We start from the raw sequence: 19,504 nt of genomic DNA, 5'->3' as shown, positions 1-19,504 counted from the left end.
AAAAAAAGTATTAGGAAAAAAACAAAGGTTTCAGAGGCGTTAAAAAAATCAAAGTACACATTTCAGCATAGTGAATGCACAGGTAATGTGTGCAATGTGATCTAAGTAACCAGAAGGTTTCTACTTGCAATTTCCTCTAACATTTAAGATGTGGGTACCACACGTTTTTTGGGGGAAGTGAGAACATGACAACTGCTGCTGTCTTACTTGTTCTAACATGTCTTTTGTGAGCACAGAGTTGAACAGAAATGCCTAATAATGCCTCGTGTTCAAACATTGTAGACCTAGTACGTACTAATGCAGCTCAGTCAAGTTATAAAGTTTTTAAAAGAATTTAAAAATAATTGTAATAATGACTGTGAGTGGTAGCTCACGCCTGTAATCCTAGCACTTTGGGAGGCCAAGGCAGGAGGATTGCTTGAGACTAGGAGTTTGATACCAGCATGGGCAACATGGCAAGTCCCCATTTCTACAAAAATTTAAAAATTAGTTGGACATGGTGGTGCATCCCTGTAGTCCCAGCTACTTGGGTGGCTGAGGTGGGAGGATGGCTTGAGCCTGGGAACTCCAGGCAGCAGTGAGCTATGATCATGCCACCGCATTCCAGCCTGGGCAACAAAGTGAGAGCCCATCTCTTAAAAAAAATAAATTTTAAAAATTGTAAAAAGAAATAAAAAAAAAAAAACCAACAAAACAACATCACTGGCACTGTTCTCCACTCAGAAAACTAAATTCATTTTGGCCACTTAGAATAGGGAGGAAGACAAAGAAGAGAAAGCGGCAAGTAAAAAGAAGAAGAGAAAGTGGTACTGACCAGTTCTTTTTCCACAACCCTCTGGGCAAATAGAACTGCTTCACTTAAACCACCTTCTTGCCTAGCCTGTCAAAAGCATACTTGACTTTGTGCCAATTGTACAGCCGACTCATGGAGATGACTCATGGAGCCCAGCAGTGGGGAAACAAGAAGGAATCTGTGCTCATACCTAGAGACTGTTTCATGTTCTTAAAACCCCTGAAGGGAAAGGGGAAAGCTAAGTGTGTAGGCGAATAATTTTCATTACTTGGAACTGAGGGAAAGATAAGATGTGATGTAAGAAAGGAAATGGTTAAAAACGACAGTACATCTATGAAAACTATAGTTTTCATTTAAATTATCAAGTAAGATCTCGTAAAAGCCAGATCAATAACTTACTGATCAGATTATTAGTTCTAGTTGTTACCTGTGTCAGTGTCAAAACTGACGGTGGCATGGAAGCGCTTGCCATGTTTCAAGATATCCAGAGTCAGGAGAACTTCCGGGCTCTCCCGTTTCTCCTGGATGCGATATAATGCACGTTCCAAGTTTAGCCAAAAACTAATTTCCTGTAAGGCAGTTCCTGATGCAGGATCTCGATCCAGTTTGGTCACCTTTGAAAATAAAATAACATCCAAGGGTATTCACTATTTAAACAAGGTAGAAAAGATATCGTTAACAAAACACATGCATTACAACTCAATTTTTGTATTTCAAGTAGATTTCCTTCCCTGTAAATCAAAAGTGGCTTGATTTGAAATCAAAGGTATGAGACTGCTGAGATTAATGCTCTATTAGGGTGACTACTCAAGCAATCTCACACTGTCCCCTGACCATTCCACCCAGACCAAGGCTAGTCCTGCAGTGGACAGTCCCAGGACCAAGAGGAGGCACCACTAACAAGTTATCACACAATTTACCTCACTGACAAAATCCAGATCAGTTTTCCCAAAGATATTAAAGAGTAACATATTTTACATAACTTTCAATCCTGTGCTCTTACTTTTTGAATTTCTCGGATCCAGCGGTTAACTCCAGATTGTAACTGATTAAGAAATGTTGGGTCTTCAACCTTATCACCGAAGTCTGTAACTTTTGGCTTTTCTCCACGCTCGTAACACTGTTTTGCAACATTTGTGATCATTGGATGAATCGGCAGGCTGATCTCCGGAATTTCAATATTCTGCTGCAAGTGAAGGAGTCCCATTTCGAGTTCTGCAATCTTCTTTTCAACTGAAGGAGCCATTTTATCACCATCCCTAAAAAGAGATTTCAGACCTCAACATTTAGTGTGCTATTGGTCTCCAAAGAGATCCTATCATTTCAGGTCTGTCAAACGGTAATGACACACATACTTATTAATACACAGGGTTTATATCCCCTTGGTTCACTAGCGTTACCCTCCCAATTCCCAAGTTTTACACCGAGTTCTATACTATCTTGTGAAGATTAAGTGAAATATAACATTCAAACCACAGTTTTTACCTGTCTGCCTTGCCAGACTCTCTAATATAAGACTTAAAAAAAGGAGCCACTGCATTGCTAATGAAAGAATGCAAAGTTTCATAGGGCGAGTCTTCACTGAGTGTAAGGACCCGGAGCTGAGAAGATACGGGTTTATCTGCATCAATCACGGGAGTACGTTTAATGAATGCCAAGCTAAAAAGAAAAATAAAACCAGAAATTAGAAAAGTTACACTCCTAATTAGGCTTATTAATTTAAAAATCATACTAAGAATATACTGAAGTGTTGCTTTTCTAATAGTGAAATGTACTGCTTGTCTTTCTTTAGTACATGAGAGCTACTGAATCAAGGTTATGGTTACAGAATGTGAACAAACATGAAACCAGGCAAAGTTAACTTGTCTCATACATGGGTTGAATTCATAATATTGGCCTAAAACTAACCTGCCCTAGAAATACAAGTAGTACTTAAATCTGATCTTACACTAATTTGTAACATTTATTTACTGTACTAAGTAAACAAAAGCTGCTCACTGGTTAAGGTGACAAGAGGGCATTCCAAGCTCCCCTTAGCCTGGTCCTACTCAGCTCTTCCTGCTTCACCTCCTGCTATGTATCCTCTTTCCCACCCTGAGACACCACTTAGACCAGATGTCCCATTCCCTAAACACATCAAGTGCTTTATGCCTTTGCTTAAGAAATCTATATCGATCTGCTGAAATTCTAACCCTCAAAACTCAATTCCAGTGTGACCTCTTCTGTGGGCTTCCCCTAATCAGAAGCAATCTCTCCGATCTTCATGTTTCCATTGTATTTTGACAAGTATTACAATTAGCTATGTATCTGCCAGTCTTTCTCCCAAAGACAAGCTTGAGAACAGGAAGCAGGTTTTATTTCTTTGTGTACTACTCTATACCTACTGCCACACCTTGCACACAACAGGCACTCAGAGTTGGTTAAATTAATGCCTTCAAGGTAATTAATAAAATTTGAATTTTCTAATTCCCTTGCCAGTACTTTATAAACAATACTTCATACGCCAGGTGTGGTGGTTCACGCCTGTAATCCCAGCACTTTGGGAGGCTAAGGTGAGTAGATCCCTTGAGGTCAGGAGATCGAGACCAGCCTGGCCAACATGGCGAAACCACATCTCTACTAAAGATACAAAAATTAGGCCGGGCACAGTAGCTCACACCTGTAATCCCAGCACTTTGGGAGGCCGAGGCGGGCGGATAACTTCAAAAAGTTATTCAAAAACTTCAAAACCACGTCTCTACTAAAAATACAAGAATTAGCTGGGCATGGTGGCACATCCCTGTAATCACAGCTACTCGGGAGGCTGATGGAGAATCACTTGAGCCCGGGAGGCAGAGGCTGCAGTGAGCCGAGATCGCGCCACTGCACTCCAGACTGGGCGACAGAGCGAGACTTTGTCTCAAGAAGAAAGAAAAAAAAATTAGCCAGGTGTGGCGGCAGGTGCCTGTAATCCCAACTATTCAGGAGGCTGAGGCAGGAGGATTGCTTGAGCCTGGAAGGCAGAGGCTGCAGTGAGCTAAGATTGCCCCACTGCACTCCAGCTTGGGCGACAGAGTGAGACTCCACCTCAAAATAAACAAACAACCCAAAAAACTTCATATAACTGTAAAGTCAATGAAACTTTCTGATGTAACACATTGAGAAAGAATGAAGTCACAATAGTATTTCTGCCAAAATCGAATAACCTGAATCTAAACATGAGGCAAACCCAACAGTTCCATGAAGCTATTGGTGTGCAAATGTCAAACAAGTCAGTGTCATAAAAGGTACACAAAGGCTGAAGTACTACTCCAGATTAAAGGAATTTAGAGTGACAAGAAACCAAAGTGTGATCCTGGACTGGACTCTGAATTAGGGGAAAATTACTATAAGGGACATCATTGAGACAATTTGAACATGTACTATAATTAGAGAATAATACTGCAGCAATCTTACACTTCTTGAATTTGATCATTGTACTGAGGCTACGAATGAGAATGTCCTTGTTCTTAGGAAATACACACAAGTATTTAGGGATAAAGGAGTATATTGTCTATAACTAACTGTCAAATGATTCAGGGGAAAAATGATAATGCAAAAGTGGCAAACATTAACAACTGATATCTGGGAGTTCTATATACTATTCACGCAACTCTTCCGTAACCTGAGATTACTCAAAATAAGCTTAAAAAAAAAGTGGAATCCATTATGACATTTACATATTTAAATTTGGATATGTCTACTAGGATAAATTAGCACAATCTTTCTGAAAGGTGGAAAATCTGGTAACATGCATTAAAAATTTTAATGATGTTTTGCATGTGAACTAGTAATGCTGTCTTTAGAATTTATCCTAAAAAGAATCAAACCTGTACATAGAATGTTTACTAGTTATTTGTAATAATGAAAAATCAGATATCCAGTTGTCCCTTGATATATGCGGGAAATTGGTTCCAGGACTCCCCTGGAACACCAAAATCCGCAATTGTTAACTTGCTTATATAAAATGGCACAGTATTTGCATATAGTCTATGCACATCCTCCAGCATACTTTAAATCATCTCTAGATTACTTACAATCCCTAACACAACATAAACAATATATAAATAGTTGTTATACTAGCTGTTTTTTACTTGCTTTCTTTTTTATTTTTGTATTCTATGTATTGCTTTCTTCCCACAAATATTTTCTATCTGTGGTTGGTTGAATCTGCAGATGTGGAACCACAGATATGGAGGGCCGACTGTAATCTGAGAGTATCATCAGACATATTACATATATTATAGCTCAAACAGAAGATAGATGCTATGACATGGCAATTAAAAGGACAGTATTTTAGAATTTATATTGTCTTGGAAATCTTCCTAATTTGAAGACATGAAATCAAAGACACTGAATTTAAAGACCAGAAATCTTTTGAGCGTTTTCTTTTCCTTTTTTTTTTTTTCTTTTTTGAGATGGAGTTTCGCTCTTGTTGCCAAGGCTGGAGTGCAATGGCACAATCTCGGTTCACTGCAACCTCTGCCTCCCGGGTTCAAGCTATTCTCCTGCCTCAGCCTCCGAAGCATCTGCGATTACAGGCATGCACCACCACGCCTGGCTAATTTTGTATTTTTAGTAGAGACAGGGTTTCCCCATGTTGGTCAGGGTGGTCTCAAACTCCCAACCTCACGTGATCCACCCGCCTCAGCCTCCCAAAGTGCTGGGATTACAGGCGTGAGCCACCATGCCAGGCTTGAGTGTTTTCTTAATGTGTTTGTCTGAGTCAATTAAGATTTATATTAATTTTAGGCCGGGCACAGTGGCTCACGCCTGTAATCCTAGCACTTTAGGAAGCTGAGGTGGGCAGATCTCCTGAGGTCAGGAGTTCGAGACCCGCCTGACCAACATGGAGAAACCCTGTCTCTACTAAAAATACAAAATTAGCCAGGCGTGGCGGTGCATGTCTGCAATCTCAGCTACTTGGAAGGCTGAGGCAGAACTGCTTGAACCCAGGGGGCGGAGGTTGCAGTGAGCCGAGATCGCGCCATTGTACTCCAGCCTGGGCAACAAGAGTGAAACTCCGTCTCAAAAATAAAAAAGATTTATATTAATTCTCTTGGTAAGAATTTCTGAGTTTGAAAAGAAAAAAGATTCAAATTAATTCTCACAAATTGATAACCTGACATAATGGTAATATTTGTACTACTCACCTATTGGATTTAACCCCATAATGAATGTCTATGTTGATGTTATAGGAAATGAATTCTTTTTCTTCTTCTCCTTCATCACCGACGTCCTCTACAAATCATAATAAATATATCAAATTAATATCAACATTCCCAATTTCTTATTTATCAACTGCTTAGACAATGACTATTCTCTCCCTATTCCCAGCCTGACACACCAACACCTACATGACTTGGCACTATTTTTCCCTTCCTATCCGTTTTTTTCCTCACTCCTGACTTTGCTGTGTGACTTTGGGCAAGGTGGTTGCCTGTGAAGTGGGGTAGTGTGAGCATGCCAGGGCTTCTGCAAGGATAACTGAGTTGGTGCATGAAAGCACTGGAACAGGGCCTGGCCGTGGGCAGTGCTAGCCGCTGCTGGCTATGGCCAAGTTCTCAGCATCCCATCCCAGGAAGCTCATCCATTGTGCTTCAAACACAGAAGTCACTTTCCACCCCTGCTCTCAAGAATATTCTGCTCAACTGTTCACTCAGCACCACCTGTGTGATAGGTATTTTACTAAGCACTTTACAGCTATCATACATTTAACCCTATGGGGTTGGTGTGACTATTATTATCCTTGTTTTCTCCGTAAAGAATATCAGTAACTTACCCACAGACACTTGGGTGGGAAGCAACAATGTGAGAATTCAGAAGTTTGTGATTCTGAAGTCCAGGCTCCTCACCACAATGTAGCATGGTCAGTTTTCATCAAGGCCAGGCCCAAGACAAACCCCAATCAAGAAAAGTATCAAGAAACATCCCAAGGGTCACTGAGAAGCATTCGTCTAGCCTTGCCCTCTGCTGCACCACATCACTTATCTGAGTCTGCTCTGGGTTTGACTTATGAATGTATCTTCCTCCCCAACTATGAGCTTTTGGAAGGCAGAGACCATGCTAGATTCCACACAGTACAACATGCACACGGTAGGCACTTTCTTATGGAGGCCGGGTGTGGTGGCTTACGTCAGTAATCTCAGCACTTTGGGAGGCTGAGGTGTGGACCACTTGAGCTCAGGATTATGAGACTAGTCTGGGCAACATGGTGAAACCATGTCTCAATTTTTTAATAATAAAATTAAAATTTAAAAAAGCTTACTGGAAATTAATAGTAAGATAGCCTCAAGAAGCATGTGAACCAAATTTCTAAATTAAAAATCAAGACTGAAAAACTAAAAAAAGTATAAGAATAGAAAATAATCTAAACCTCTACATCTAGTACTAATCCACACGATGCCTAAACATTCTAGTCAAATTATTTTTGCAATAACGTACCGTATGAAATATATGTTGGCAAAAATTACAATCTATGGATTAATTTAACATGATTATTTTATACATGGTTCACCTTTTAAAAGTCATGATGTAATAGAAAGGGAAGGCTGGATGCGGTGGCTCACGCCTGTAATCCCAGCACTTTGGGAGGCCAAGGCAGGTGGATCACCTCAGGTAGGGAGTTCGAGACCAGCCTGACAAACATGGAGAAACCCCATCTCTGCTAAAAATACAAAATTAGCCAGGCATGGTGGCGCACGCCTGTAATTCCAGCTACTAGGGAAGCTGAGGCAGGCGAATCGCTTGAACCCAGGAGGCGGAGGTTGTGGTGAGTTGAGATCGCGCCATTGCACTCCAGCCTGGGCAACAAGAGTGAAACTCCATCTCAAAAAAAAAAAAAAAAAAGGAAAGGGCAGTAGCTATAACAGATCAAGTTCTATTGCTGAGAAGATATGTGACCTTGAGAAAGTCATTTTTCTTTCTCTGGGCTTCAAATTTGTAAGGTGTAAAATGGGTGGTGGAGCAGGCAGTAGAATATTGAGTTAGGTGGTTATAGGGTTTCATTAAGCACTAAAAACTATGAAACCTGGTTACACAGGGTCTGAGCAAAAGCTATTTGCTTCCTTAGTTGTTGTTTTAAAAATCTTGCTCCTTCTGTAAGCATTTTATTTTAATTAATTAATTAATTAATTTAGAGACAATGTCTTGCTCTGTCGCCCAGGCTGGAATGCAGTGGCTTCATCACAGCTCACTGCAGTCCTGATCTTCTAGGTTCAAGAGATCCTCCTGCCTCAGCCTCCCAAATAGCTGGGACCACACGCTCATGCCACCACCTTCAGTGGATTTTTAAAACATTTTTTAGAGATGGGGTCTCTATGTTGCTCAGGCTGGTGTCAAACTCCTGGGGCTCAAGAGATCCTCATGCCTCAGCCTGGCATTACAGGCATAAGTCATTGCGCCCAACCCCTGCTTCCTTAGTTTTAAGATGAGACAAATACAAAATTCACACTAAAGAGTATAAAATATTAGTCTATCTGGCCAGGCGCGGTGGCTCATGCCTGTAATCTCAGCACTTTGGGAGGCCGAGGCGGGCAGATCACTTCAAGTCAGGAGTTCAATACCAGCCTGGCCAACATGGTGAAACCCTATATCTACTAAAAATTCAAAAATTAGCCAGGTGTGGTAGCTGGCACCTGTAATTTCAGTTATTTGGGAGGTTGGGGTGAGAGAATTGCTTGAACCTGGGAGGTGGAGGTTGCAGTGAGCTGAGATCGGTCTCAAAAAAAAAAAAAAAAAAATTAGTGTATCTATCGAGAGAACAATAATTCTTCCAAATTATTGTTTTGGGTATATTTGGATATAATTTTAGGAAGCGGAAGGAGCAAGCAGCAGAACATTCTAGTATCCCAGATACTTGCTAAGCTGTTTTTTAAAATGACTATTAAAAAAACTAAAGAAATCAACCAATTTTTCTAACCACTCAAATGTAGCTAGACCACAAGAGAAATCACACTGCCTGAAAGCAGCCACACACAATTACAACCTGTAAAATGTAAGCATACAGAGAATAAAGAACTATCTCCAAACTGAAACAGCTGTCAAAGTACTATGATGATTTTCTCCCTCAATTTTCTGAATTTTCCATAATATTGTTCTACCATTTATATAAAATATGCCATCAAAATAACACCGAAACAATATACAGAAAATAAAATTAACATTCTATAACGATCAAAGGAAATCACTGATGCAACTAAAAATATGGCTTGTTAACTCTGAATCATTTCTTCCCCCCGTAAAGAGTCATCATTGATACAAATAAAATCACGCAGAAATTGCGCAGTCCGGACACAGCATCTGAGCATGTGGCCTACACTTCCTAATGCAAACCGGGTTAGGGGAACTAGGTGCCATTCCAAGAGATGAGTCACCCCTGTGTGGTGAACGCTCCAGCTCTGTACTGGGAATACTGCAATGCAGTAGAATGCTGCTTCAGCTCAGGAAGGCACACCCAATGACATAATCCTCAAACAACGATAATGCAAATAGATATTCCCTGCTGCTTTGTTAAATTCTGACTTCTCTTGATAATAACTTATGGAAGTCACTATGAATCGGTCACAGAAAACATCTTGGACTAGTCTTTCTGTGCATATTCCCTATAAAGACACAGATCAAACACAGTTGAGTATGTCTGACTCCCATTTACAGTCACACAATTTAGGACATTGTTTCAAAAACTGCCATCAAATAATAATCTGACATTCTACTTTTTTTTTTTTAAATAGTTGTCCAGAGGAGGAAAGACACTTGATTATTAATTATCAATAACAAAGAGGCTATTAGCCCTGTTATAAGCTTACATACAAACACAATCTGCACGTTTGATTAGTTAATATCACTTTCAGTAAAATTTGAATCCATTTCCTTATGCTTGGCAAAGTTACTAGTTAATACAAAGTTACTGTTAACGTGTAACAGACCAATACTGTACTATCTGTCCATGCAGTCAGAGAATCAAAGTACTGGGCCTGCTTCACGAGTTCCTTCCCTGCAAGCTATACTGACACACACTACAACAACTTGTGAACACTTCCTTGGTTAACTGCTGAGAGTTTATTGAATTTCTAGAGATGTTCAAAATGGCATTTAGCACTAATGTGTGTATACTTTTATTCAAAGACTAGTTTAATGTATTTCAAACTACTACTAATTTGTATCATTAAACTATGAATTAGGTAAGCATTACGTCTGTTGGATTTTTTTTGAGACAGGATCTCACTCTGTCACCCAGGCTGGAGTGCAGTGGTGCAATCACAGTTCATCGCAGTCTTGACTTCTCTGGACTCAAGTGATTCTCCTACCTCAGCCTTCTGAGTAGCTGGGACTACAGGTGTGCATCACCACGCCTGGCTAACTTTTTTATTTTTGTAGAGACAAGTTTTCTCCATGTTGCTCAGGCTGGTCTTGAACTCCTGAGCTCAAGTGATCTGCCTGCCTCAGCCTCCCAAAGTTTTGGGATTACAGGCGTAAGCCACTGCACCCAGCCAGCATTATGTCTTGTTTAATGAAATACAAAAACTATGCAATTTCAATTACCTTAAGAACTATACCACCTCGACTGGGCCCAGTGGGTCATGCCTGTAATCCCAGTACTTTGAGGGGCCAAGGTGGGTAGATCACTCGAGCTCAGGAGTTTGAGACCAGTCTGGGCAAGATGGTGAAACCCAATCTCTACAAAAAATACAAAAATTAGCAGGGTGTGGTGGTGCATGTCTGTGGTGGGAGGCTCTCTTGAGCCCATGAGACCGAGGCTGCAGCAAGCTGAGACTGCACCACTGCACTCCAGCCTGGGTGACAGAGCAAGACCCTGCCTCAAAAAAAAAAAAAAAAAAAAAAAAAAAAAAGAATGATACGGCCCTCTCCTGAGTAGACAGGGCATGCCCTCTCAAAGTCTGGTGAATGGGCAGTTGGAAAAGGGACAAAGCACACTGGTAAAGTGCCAGGTGAGGCTGCCCAACTCCTGCACCCTTGCTCATTCCCTCATGTACTCTTCCTTCCAAACTTTCTCCCAGCCATAGAGCATAGAGCAAGTCTCTTCCTGGTCTTGAAGCCATTCATCTCCTTTGGCCCGCATATACTACCAAATTACACGTTAAATGTTCCTGGGGTTCTCTTTATCTTTGGTCTTCTTTCCCTTCTAAAATCCCAAACATGGGCTGGGCGCAGTGGGTCACGCCTGTAGTCCCAGCACTTTGGGAGGCTGAGGCAGGTGGATGATCACCTGAGGTCAGGAGTTCGAGACCAGCCTGGCCAACATGGTGAAACCCCATCTCTACTAAAAATACAAAAATTAGCCAGACGTGGTGGCACATGCCTGTAATCCCAGCTACTTAGGAGGCTGAGACAGGAGAATCACTTGAACCCGGGAGGCGGGGGTTGCAGTGAGTGGAGATCGTGCCACTGCACTCCAGCCTGGGTGACAGAGCAAGACGCCATCTCAAAAACAAAAACAAAACAAAAACACCCAAACATACTAATACCACCTTATTCTGGTCAATCACTATTATACATGGCCTCTCTTTTTTTCCCGCTTTAGCTTTCCCCTTTCTTGTCTCTGGCGCTTTCTCTTGTCACCTGGATGTCCACCCTTTCATCCTCCTGAGGGGCCATGACTTATTTCCCATAACCACTCCCTGCTCTGGTACAAGGCTCAGAACATGGTGAGAAAGTCGGAGCATTCTCCTCAACCTGAAGATTTCCATTATAACATCATTAGGAGTATGAAGAGAGCATGAAACGCCATATAATACTTATATTTAATGCAAACTGGAGCTCATTTTGGTATTTCCAGAAAAGAGAAAGAATCTTTAAAAACCTAATAAGTTATTAACACCAAAGGAACTTAAGACTTGGTACTTTTCAAGTTACTACTAATTCAAAATAAATAACAGATACCAAGACACTGCAGAGACGAGTTTTTAGGTTTCAGAACCCTCCTTAGAACATCCTTTTCCCAACTGTGTCTTAAAATCCTAGGGTTTTGGTTTCCTCATTCATGAAAGATGAGGGCTGGGCTAAATCTCTCTTGCTGCTCCCAATCTGACATTCTCCGATGCTGACACCCAATTTTCATCCATGTTTACTTTTTAAAAAGAAGTGATAACTGTTTTCCCTTTGCTGTACATAAATTTCGTTTACTATGCTACACTGCACATTCAAATTTATCTTGCTGCAGACGGTGTGTCCCACAGCGTGACAGCATGGGGCAGTAAGAGCCTCGCTGAAGTGCGGATACCACTGAGTCCAGAGCCTGGTAGCTAGGTTTGTTTTCTCCTTTTGAACTGGAAGCCCCTGGTGCAAACATGCGCTGTCAGATCTTCGGTCAGGCCAGGAAGCATCTCAGTCTGATCTCCCTCTTGCTGTCTGCTGGAGCTGGAGGTACTGGAGCAATACTGTATGGCCTGCATCTGGCACAGTTCAATCCAGATTTTACCAGGGACGGAAAGAATAACTGAGCACCCTAGAACAAACTAGGTCACAGGGATCAATACAAGTTCTACTCAGTCAATGCGGATTACAGTAAACCGAAGAAAGAAGGTCCAGATTTCTAAATAAAATGTTTCACTATAAAGCTGCTTTAGAAAGGTCTTGGCCAGGCATGGTGGCTCACGCCTGTAATCCCAGCACTTTGGGAGGCTAAGGCGGGTGGATCACGAGGTCAGGAGATCGAGACCATCCTGGCTAACACGGTGAAACCCCGTCTCTACTAAAAAAAAATAATAATAAAAAAATAAAATAAATTAGCCAGGCGTGGTGGCGGGCGCCTGTAGTCCCAGCTACTCGGGAGGCTGAGGCAGGAGAATGGCGTGAACCCGGGAGGCGGAGCTTGCAGTGAGCCGAGATCGTGCCACTGCACTCCAGCCTGGGAGACAGAGCGAGACTCTGTCTCAAAATAAAAAAAAAAAAGAAAAGAAAGAAGGTCTTGCAGAAGCCATCAGTACAATTTTCCACTTAACCAGAAAACGTTTCTCCTCTAAATGCATGAAATCATGTTGATATGTTGTGTTGGAGATTACATTGATTAAACTACATTTCTTCATCCTTTAGAATTAAATCCTCAGGATGGATGTCATGGCACACGCCTGTAATCCTGGCACTTTGGGATGCTGAGGTAGCAGGATCACTTGAGTCCAAGAGTTCAAGACCAGCCTGGGCAACATGGGGAGACCCTGCCTCTACAAAAAATACAAAAATGAGCCAGGCGTGGTGGTGTGTGCCTGTTATCCCAGCTACTCAGGAGGCTGAGATGGGTGGATCGCTTGAGACCGGAGGTTAAGGATGTGGTGGGCAGAGATTGTACCACTGCACTCCAACCTGCACAACAGTGAGACCCTGTCTCAAAAAAAAAAATTCCAAGTCTCAAACACTGGAGTATTAAACAAACAACCAAACACGTGGGGTGTGGTAGCTCAGTGGTAGCTCACACCTGTAATCCCAGCACTTTGGCAGGCGGAGGTGGAAGTACTGCTTGAGCCCAGAAGTTCCAGACCAGCCTGGGCAACATGGTGAGACCTCCTCTCTATAAAAAAAATGAGAAAATGAACTGGGAGCCCAGGAGGCCGAGGTGGCAATGAGCCATGATTGCGCCACTGCACTCCTGCCTGGGTGACAGAGTGAGACCCTGTCTCAAACAGAACAAAACAAAACCCTTGCCCCACCAAAAACAAACAAAAAACCCAAACTACACGCTCTCATCCAGACCAACCGACCTAGCACCCAGTTCCAGGCAGGTCATGAACAAGCTGCAGAGCACAGACAAGTCATGGAAATGTCAGTTCCATCAGCCGCAAACTGAAGCATACCCCACCCAATGGAGATATACAACCAAAAAATGGTCCTTGAAGTAAAAAATGCTACAAAAACGTCATTAATATAAAATGGCTAGTTAAGTAATGAGCACCTATTCTGTTACCATACTGTAAGCATACTATGAGGAAGATAATTTCCTACAGGCCAGGAACTATAGAAAGGTTTCTCTTTTTAAAATGAGGAGCTATAACTTAATCCCTTTTTCCCACAAACTCTCCAATTCCTCAGTATCAAGATGAGTTGTTAAATTCACAACATTTATTCTATACTTTGAGTAATGCTGTACTTGATTTATTTTAGAGATAGGGTCTCACTCTGTACCCAGGCTGGAGCAAAGTGGTGTGATCCTAGTTCACCACAGCGTCAAACTCCTGGGCTCAAGCAATCTTCTCAAGTAGCTGGAACTACTGGCATATACCACCATGCCTGGCTTATTTTTTAATTTTCTGTAGAGATAGGGTCTTGCTATGTTGCCCAGTCTGGTCTTGAACTCCTGGCCTCAAGTGATCCTCCTGCCTTGGTCTCCCAAAGTGCTGGGATTACATGTGTGAGCCACTGCACCCAGCTCAATGCCGCACTTTAACAACAAAATTTTATAGCTAGCTGGGGTAGCTAAAACAAACAAATAAAAAATATATATAGTTTCACATAAAAATGTTTCTATATTCAATTACAAGTGTTTGGATACTTCCTTCCATAAAAAAAGCGGAAGGAATAAAATAAATAAAAGTGATTTCTACTGTTGATTAAATTACATGACTTCATTATTGGTGATCTTTATTCAGTTTAAATAATTCAGCTCTGTTGTCTACATTAATGCATGCCCTACCTTTTCACTGTAATTAACTACTGGATGCACATATTTGATTAAATGTACAAATGCCAAAGCTAACTCACAAAAGCCACCAAGAAGAAAGCCCTCCTACCAAAAGTCCTGGGTCTCTACTTATATCTAAGGTGTCCTAGTGTAGCCAGGCTGCTAATAAGACAGATAGACCACCTATCATAAAACTGGATTCATTTTAAAATCTTTCCTTAGGTTTTTGTAAGTGAAAAATAAATTACAGACAGGTTGAATTGGTAGAAATACTTCAAGGATTGTTATAAATACAGAAATGAGGTAGGATTTCAATTTTAGATAGTCTCATTCCTTAGTCAACTTTCAAAAGTGCAAGTCATTATGGAGCCAAGATTTGGATACCTGCATATTTGTTTTGCTGAAAGAAAAAAAGGTACTCATAAGACAACAGAGAGAATTTGTACTAGATATTGTACTACATAAACATAGTCCCCCCACCCCAATAATTTTAGCAATGTCCAATTTTAAGATGCCTGGAAAAAGCGAATTACTGGTGATCACTCTAGAAGCAAAGTATAAAACTCAAATTTTTTTCATAAAAAGAAATGGTGACACAAGGTAAAAAAAAATAAAATCACTGATTCTAATACATAAACTATGCAATAAAAATATCAAGGATTAGCAATGGTCAAGCTACTCAAAATACAATTAACTTTAAAAATGCAGATTAAAATGTATTTTAATAAAATAACGAATATGCATTGAAAAATGACCACAAAGACATAGACCAAAAATGCTGACAGTGATTATATCTGGGTCAAACAATTCCCAGTGATTTTTACTTTAGCTGTATACTGCATTTTCTACAATGACTATATATGTTTTTTGGAAAAAAAAGAGTAGATAAGTTTTTTTTTTTTTTTAACTTTTGTGGCTTCCACTTAGGAATACACAACCCCAAACATCACAGTAAACAACCCTCAACAACATTAATACTCTGAATATGCTCAAATGGTTTATTTGCCTTGAACATTCCACATGGATATAGGAAAAATTATTCTTTTACACTCTGCTAACCTCTGGCAGGAAACCAAGGTTACAGGGAAGCATCTTCTGAATAAGAATAGCCTTTAAAAGAAACAAACTATCAGAAACACAGTTAAGGATGGGACAGACAGTACAGGTTCTCTTACTGAGAGAACCATACAGTTTTTTGAAATTTTAAGAACCTTGTTGGCAAATATTTTTAGACAATCTCCAATCCCTAGAGGCTAACAACCTTGGACATCATCCTTAGGTTCTTAGATGGACATGCCACACCCAAAGTGGTTGTAATGGGCTACAAGGTGGTTGTAATGAATCCATGAGAAAGCCTGCCTGTAGGCAAGCCCCAGACTTAGATGAATGTAACCTTGCTGGTGGGCGATCATTATTTGAGGAGACAGCTGGAACACGCTAACTCTAGCCTCTTCCCCCTACTAAGTGCCTAACCTGAATCTTTTTTTTTTTAATCTGTAAAATTAGACTCACATATTACAGGGTTATCGTTAGCATCATCGAAGCATTAAACAAATATGAGGTATGATCAGTGAAAACAAGCAGTGGATGGGGAACTGAGACACTGAGTCTAGTCTCAGGACTAGGATTAGCTGGTGACCTTGGGTGAAATCACTTAACCTGAGCCTCAGTTTCCTCAGGTGTAAAATCAGGATACACCCGTTCAGCAAGGATGCTGTGAGAGCATCCACCTACAACAGTGATGCTCGCAGGCCCGGGGCTGGCACCGTCGCTCTGTGGGCCTCGGCCTCTGGGTCCCCACAAGGCAGGGCTGGGACACCCACCCGACCTCCTCCCGAACCAGAACCCCGGCTGCCCCCGGCTCCGCGGGTCTGCCCCCGACACATCCCTCCCGAAGGCCACTTGGCCTGGACACAAATCGAAACCGAAAAGCTCATGTGTCATTGGAGGCAGGGATGCGGCCTCGCCCGCGTTCAGCCCAGGGAGACGCTGTCTCCACCCAACTCGGCCATCTTGAGAGGCCCGAGCAGACAAAGCGACCCCATTGTTTTGGGTGACGGCAGACAGGGACCCCTTTCCCCTCCCCGCGACCAGGAGCGGGTCGCCCTGGGGGCTCCGGGCCGGGCAGTGGGTGTGGCGAGGGCGAGCCTCGGGCGCCGCGCCGGCCTCTGCGGGGCGTCTGCGGCCCTGGGGACCCGGCCGGCGGGACGTCTGCGGCCGCCAGGCTCTGCCCATCCCGGGGTCATCTGCAGCCGCCGGGCTCCTCCCATCCCGGGGACATCCGCGGCCCAGGAGGAACTGGCAGGCCCTGCCTTCCGCGAGGCTTGGCCCTGGCGACCCTGCCCTCCGCGGCCCCGCACCTTTGAGCGTGGAGCGCTCCACCAGCACCGTGTGGACCTGCGGGTCCGAAAGGAACTTGCGCATCTGCTCCAGGGCGCTCTTCTCCTCCAGCGCCGCCTCCAGCGCGGCCGGAGCCTCGCCGCCGTCCTCCAGCAGCAGCGGCACCAGCTTGCGCAGGTGTTTCTGCAGCACCGACACGTCCGCCACATTCTGCACGGCCGACACTTCCAGACCGGCCGAGCCGTCCTCGCCGCCGCCGCCCCCGGGCTCCGACATGGTGCCGCGCTCGGGACCTTCCAGGAGCGGTGAGAAGGCGGCCGCGACTCAGCGAGACAGCCAGCAAGAGACAGAAACGGCCGCCGGAAGCCGGACCGTCCGCTAGCCCACCGCAGACTGAAGAGAGCGGGAGCCGGCTCCGCCCTAAAGGCAGCCACTGCCAGCTGGCCCCGCCCCGCCGGCCGCAGCCGTCGCAGCCACCCGCGCTCGCTCGTGGCCTTAGCGTCACGGCGCCGCGCGTGCGCGGGGGGCGGGCCCGGCGATGTCGCCGCGCGCCCTTCTGGGACTTGTAGTCTCGGCGCTGGTCGGGGCCCGCAGCCTGCGCACTGCGAGTCCTAGGAGATGCGGACTTGGCTTAACGTCCTGGCTCGGCGCCCGGGCTCGGCGAGGTTGGTCAGGGGCCGCGTCTGTCTTCTTCACTGCTGTGGACGCAGCGAACAGCACACAGCCAGAGAAACTTTATAGTGAATGAGTGATATTATTGGCGAGAGCTACGTTTAGTGAGCGCTTAGCCTGTGCCCGGCGTTGTTCTAAGCCCTTAACCTCTCATTGAATGTTCTCTCATTGAATGAATGAATGACTACATATCAGGTACCAAAATATAGGCACGACAGATGTGTTATTAGATATAGACAGGGAGATTGAGGATACTTTTCAGAGGGGGAGGAGATGAGGGGCGTGCTCAGAGGGTCCCATTACCAGGCTGGAAACGGACAGGTGGGGAGGGGGCCTTCGGGGCAGTGTAAGGATAAGCCAGGAATGACACCTTCACTGTACGTAAAGCAAAGCTGTGATGGGATCTGGTTCCTAATGACAAAAATCATTGTCTCCAAGGACGCTGTGAGGACCAAGAGGGAGACCTACTGAGAACAGCTACCTCCAGCAGTGGCTCTCCTCCAACCCCCTAGAGCTGGCACTGTCATTCTGTGGGCCTCAGTATCTGGGTCCGTACAAGGCAGGGGCTGGGTTGCCTGCCCACCAAGTTTCCCCCTAGTTCCGACCCACCACGACCTCCTCCCCTACACCATGACTACATAAGAGCCAGAATCCAGGCTGCCCAGCTGGGTGGGGTGGCTCACGTCTGTAATCCTAGCATTTTGAGAGGCTGAGATGGGAGGATTGCTTGAGGCCAGAAGTTCCAAGACCAGCCTGGTCAACATAGCGAGACCCTATCTCTATGTGTATTTAAAAATTAAAAATTTTGTAAAATAATAAAAAAATAGAATCCAGGCTGCCCATCTTTGTAGTTTAGAGATGGTAGGTTCTTCTAAGGGGTAGTAATTGGCCTTTGAAAATTCACATTCGTAACTTCTTTCTTAAGTTGGGTGGAGAGAGGGAAGCCAATGGCGTTTTTTTTGTTTTGTTTTGTTTTTTAACATCAAAGTGCACTGTCAGAGTGCTGAGTCCTGATTGGTGGAATGATGATGGTATGATTTGATTCTCCCAAATCATCTTTGAAAAACTGTGAAACATACAATAAGCTTATTCCTTGCCTAATTACCGGTTGCTGGGTCCCAGGGGGTTGCTGGAACATGGAGACTAATCAGATTCTTGTCTTTAAGGAGCATGTGGAAGAGGGGACAGATTAATACCCCATCTTCGTGCTCTCCATCGGTCCACCCTGGTGTGATGTGCCCAAGCAGTTCTGAATAATCTTCCTGGAAAAAATAAATAGGCAACTGCAATGAGTTTGTGCAATGATCCTAATGGTAATGAATAATAATAACACACCACTGACAACGAACGCTGAGTGCTCACTGCGTGCTAGGCACTATGCAAAGGGTTTCCCCTCACATGTACTTTAGGGGTAGAAAGAGGGACAAAGAGGAAACTCTATTAGGTGCAGATCAGTGAACTCTGAATAGGCCATCCACTATCTGAGACTCAGAAACCTGCAGGGACCTGGCTGATGGGCAGGCTGCATGCTGGCTGCACCATGAGTCAGCACCAGACTGGGAGACGCAGCCACTCGGGAATCCAAGGGACTCAAACATCTGCAACCTGGCCCCAGGCCAAGAGAACAAACTGCAGGCTCTGGATTTGCGGCCCTGTAGGATAGGCTCAAAATGAAACATGTTTGTTATTCCTAAGTGGATGGGAACTGAAGGAACCTGAACAATCAATGTACAAGGATTCATAAATGGACCAAACATGCTTGCTTTTTGTTCTTGAAAGATGTCTGTTGTATTTAATATATAATGAGAAGAGTGGTCGACGCTGACTGGGTGCTGAACACTTTAAGTGCATTACCTGGGTGGCTGGCTGGGCTGTGCCAGGGCTGAAGGGTGTGGGGAGCTTCTTTCAAGGTGCCCCTTCTGCCTCCTGGCACAGGACTCTGGCTCCAGCACACCCCAAGCTGACCCTGGTGGGGGTAGGGCCCCTCACCCAAACCTGGCCTCTCCCATCTCTTGTTCTGCTGCCTCAGCTTTCTCCTGTCTGTGGTA

At 43.8% G+C, this 19,504-nt stretch overlaps 1 protein-coding gene across 1 annotated transcript in view; it reads right to left on the bottom strand.

The window, feature by feature from the left end:
* DYNC1H1 (dynein cytoplasmic 1 heavy chain 1) overlaps window positions 1-19,226 on the bottom strand; it is an 88,621-nt gene extending 69,395 nt beyond the window's left edge. Inside the window, exons 1-5 of the mRNA XM_054448399.2 lie at window positions 16,805-19,226; window positions 5,965-6,052; window positions 2,279-2,452; window positions 1,797-2,052; window positions 1,221-1,407 (exon numbers count right to left, since the gene is read on the bottom strand). Coding sequence (XP_054304374.1) covers window positions 1,221-1,407; window positions 1,797-2,052; window positions 2,279-2,452; window positions 5,965-6,052; window positions 16,805-17,060 — 961 coding nt within the window. The 5' untranslated portion in view covers window positions 17,061-19,226. The remainder of the gene's footprint in view (window positions 1-1,220; window positions 1,408-1,796; window positions 2,053-2,278; window positions 2,453-5,964; window positions 6,053-16,804) is intronic.
* Window positions 19,227-19,504: the final 278 nt, after the last annotated feature.

Source organism: Pongo pygmaeus, chromosome 15 (assembly GCF_028885625.2).
Source record: "Pongo pygmaeus isolate AG05252 chromosome 15, NHGRI_mPonPyg2-v2.0_pri, whole genome shotgun sequence".
NCBI classification, from domain to species: Eukaryota; Metazoa; Chordata; class Mammalia; order Primates; family Hominidae; genus Pongo; species Pongo pygmaeus.
The sequence above is the reverse complement of the archived record's forward strand: the minus strand, read 5'-3'. Positions and strand labels throughout refer to the sequence as shown.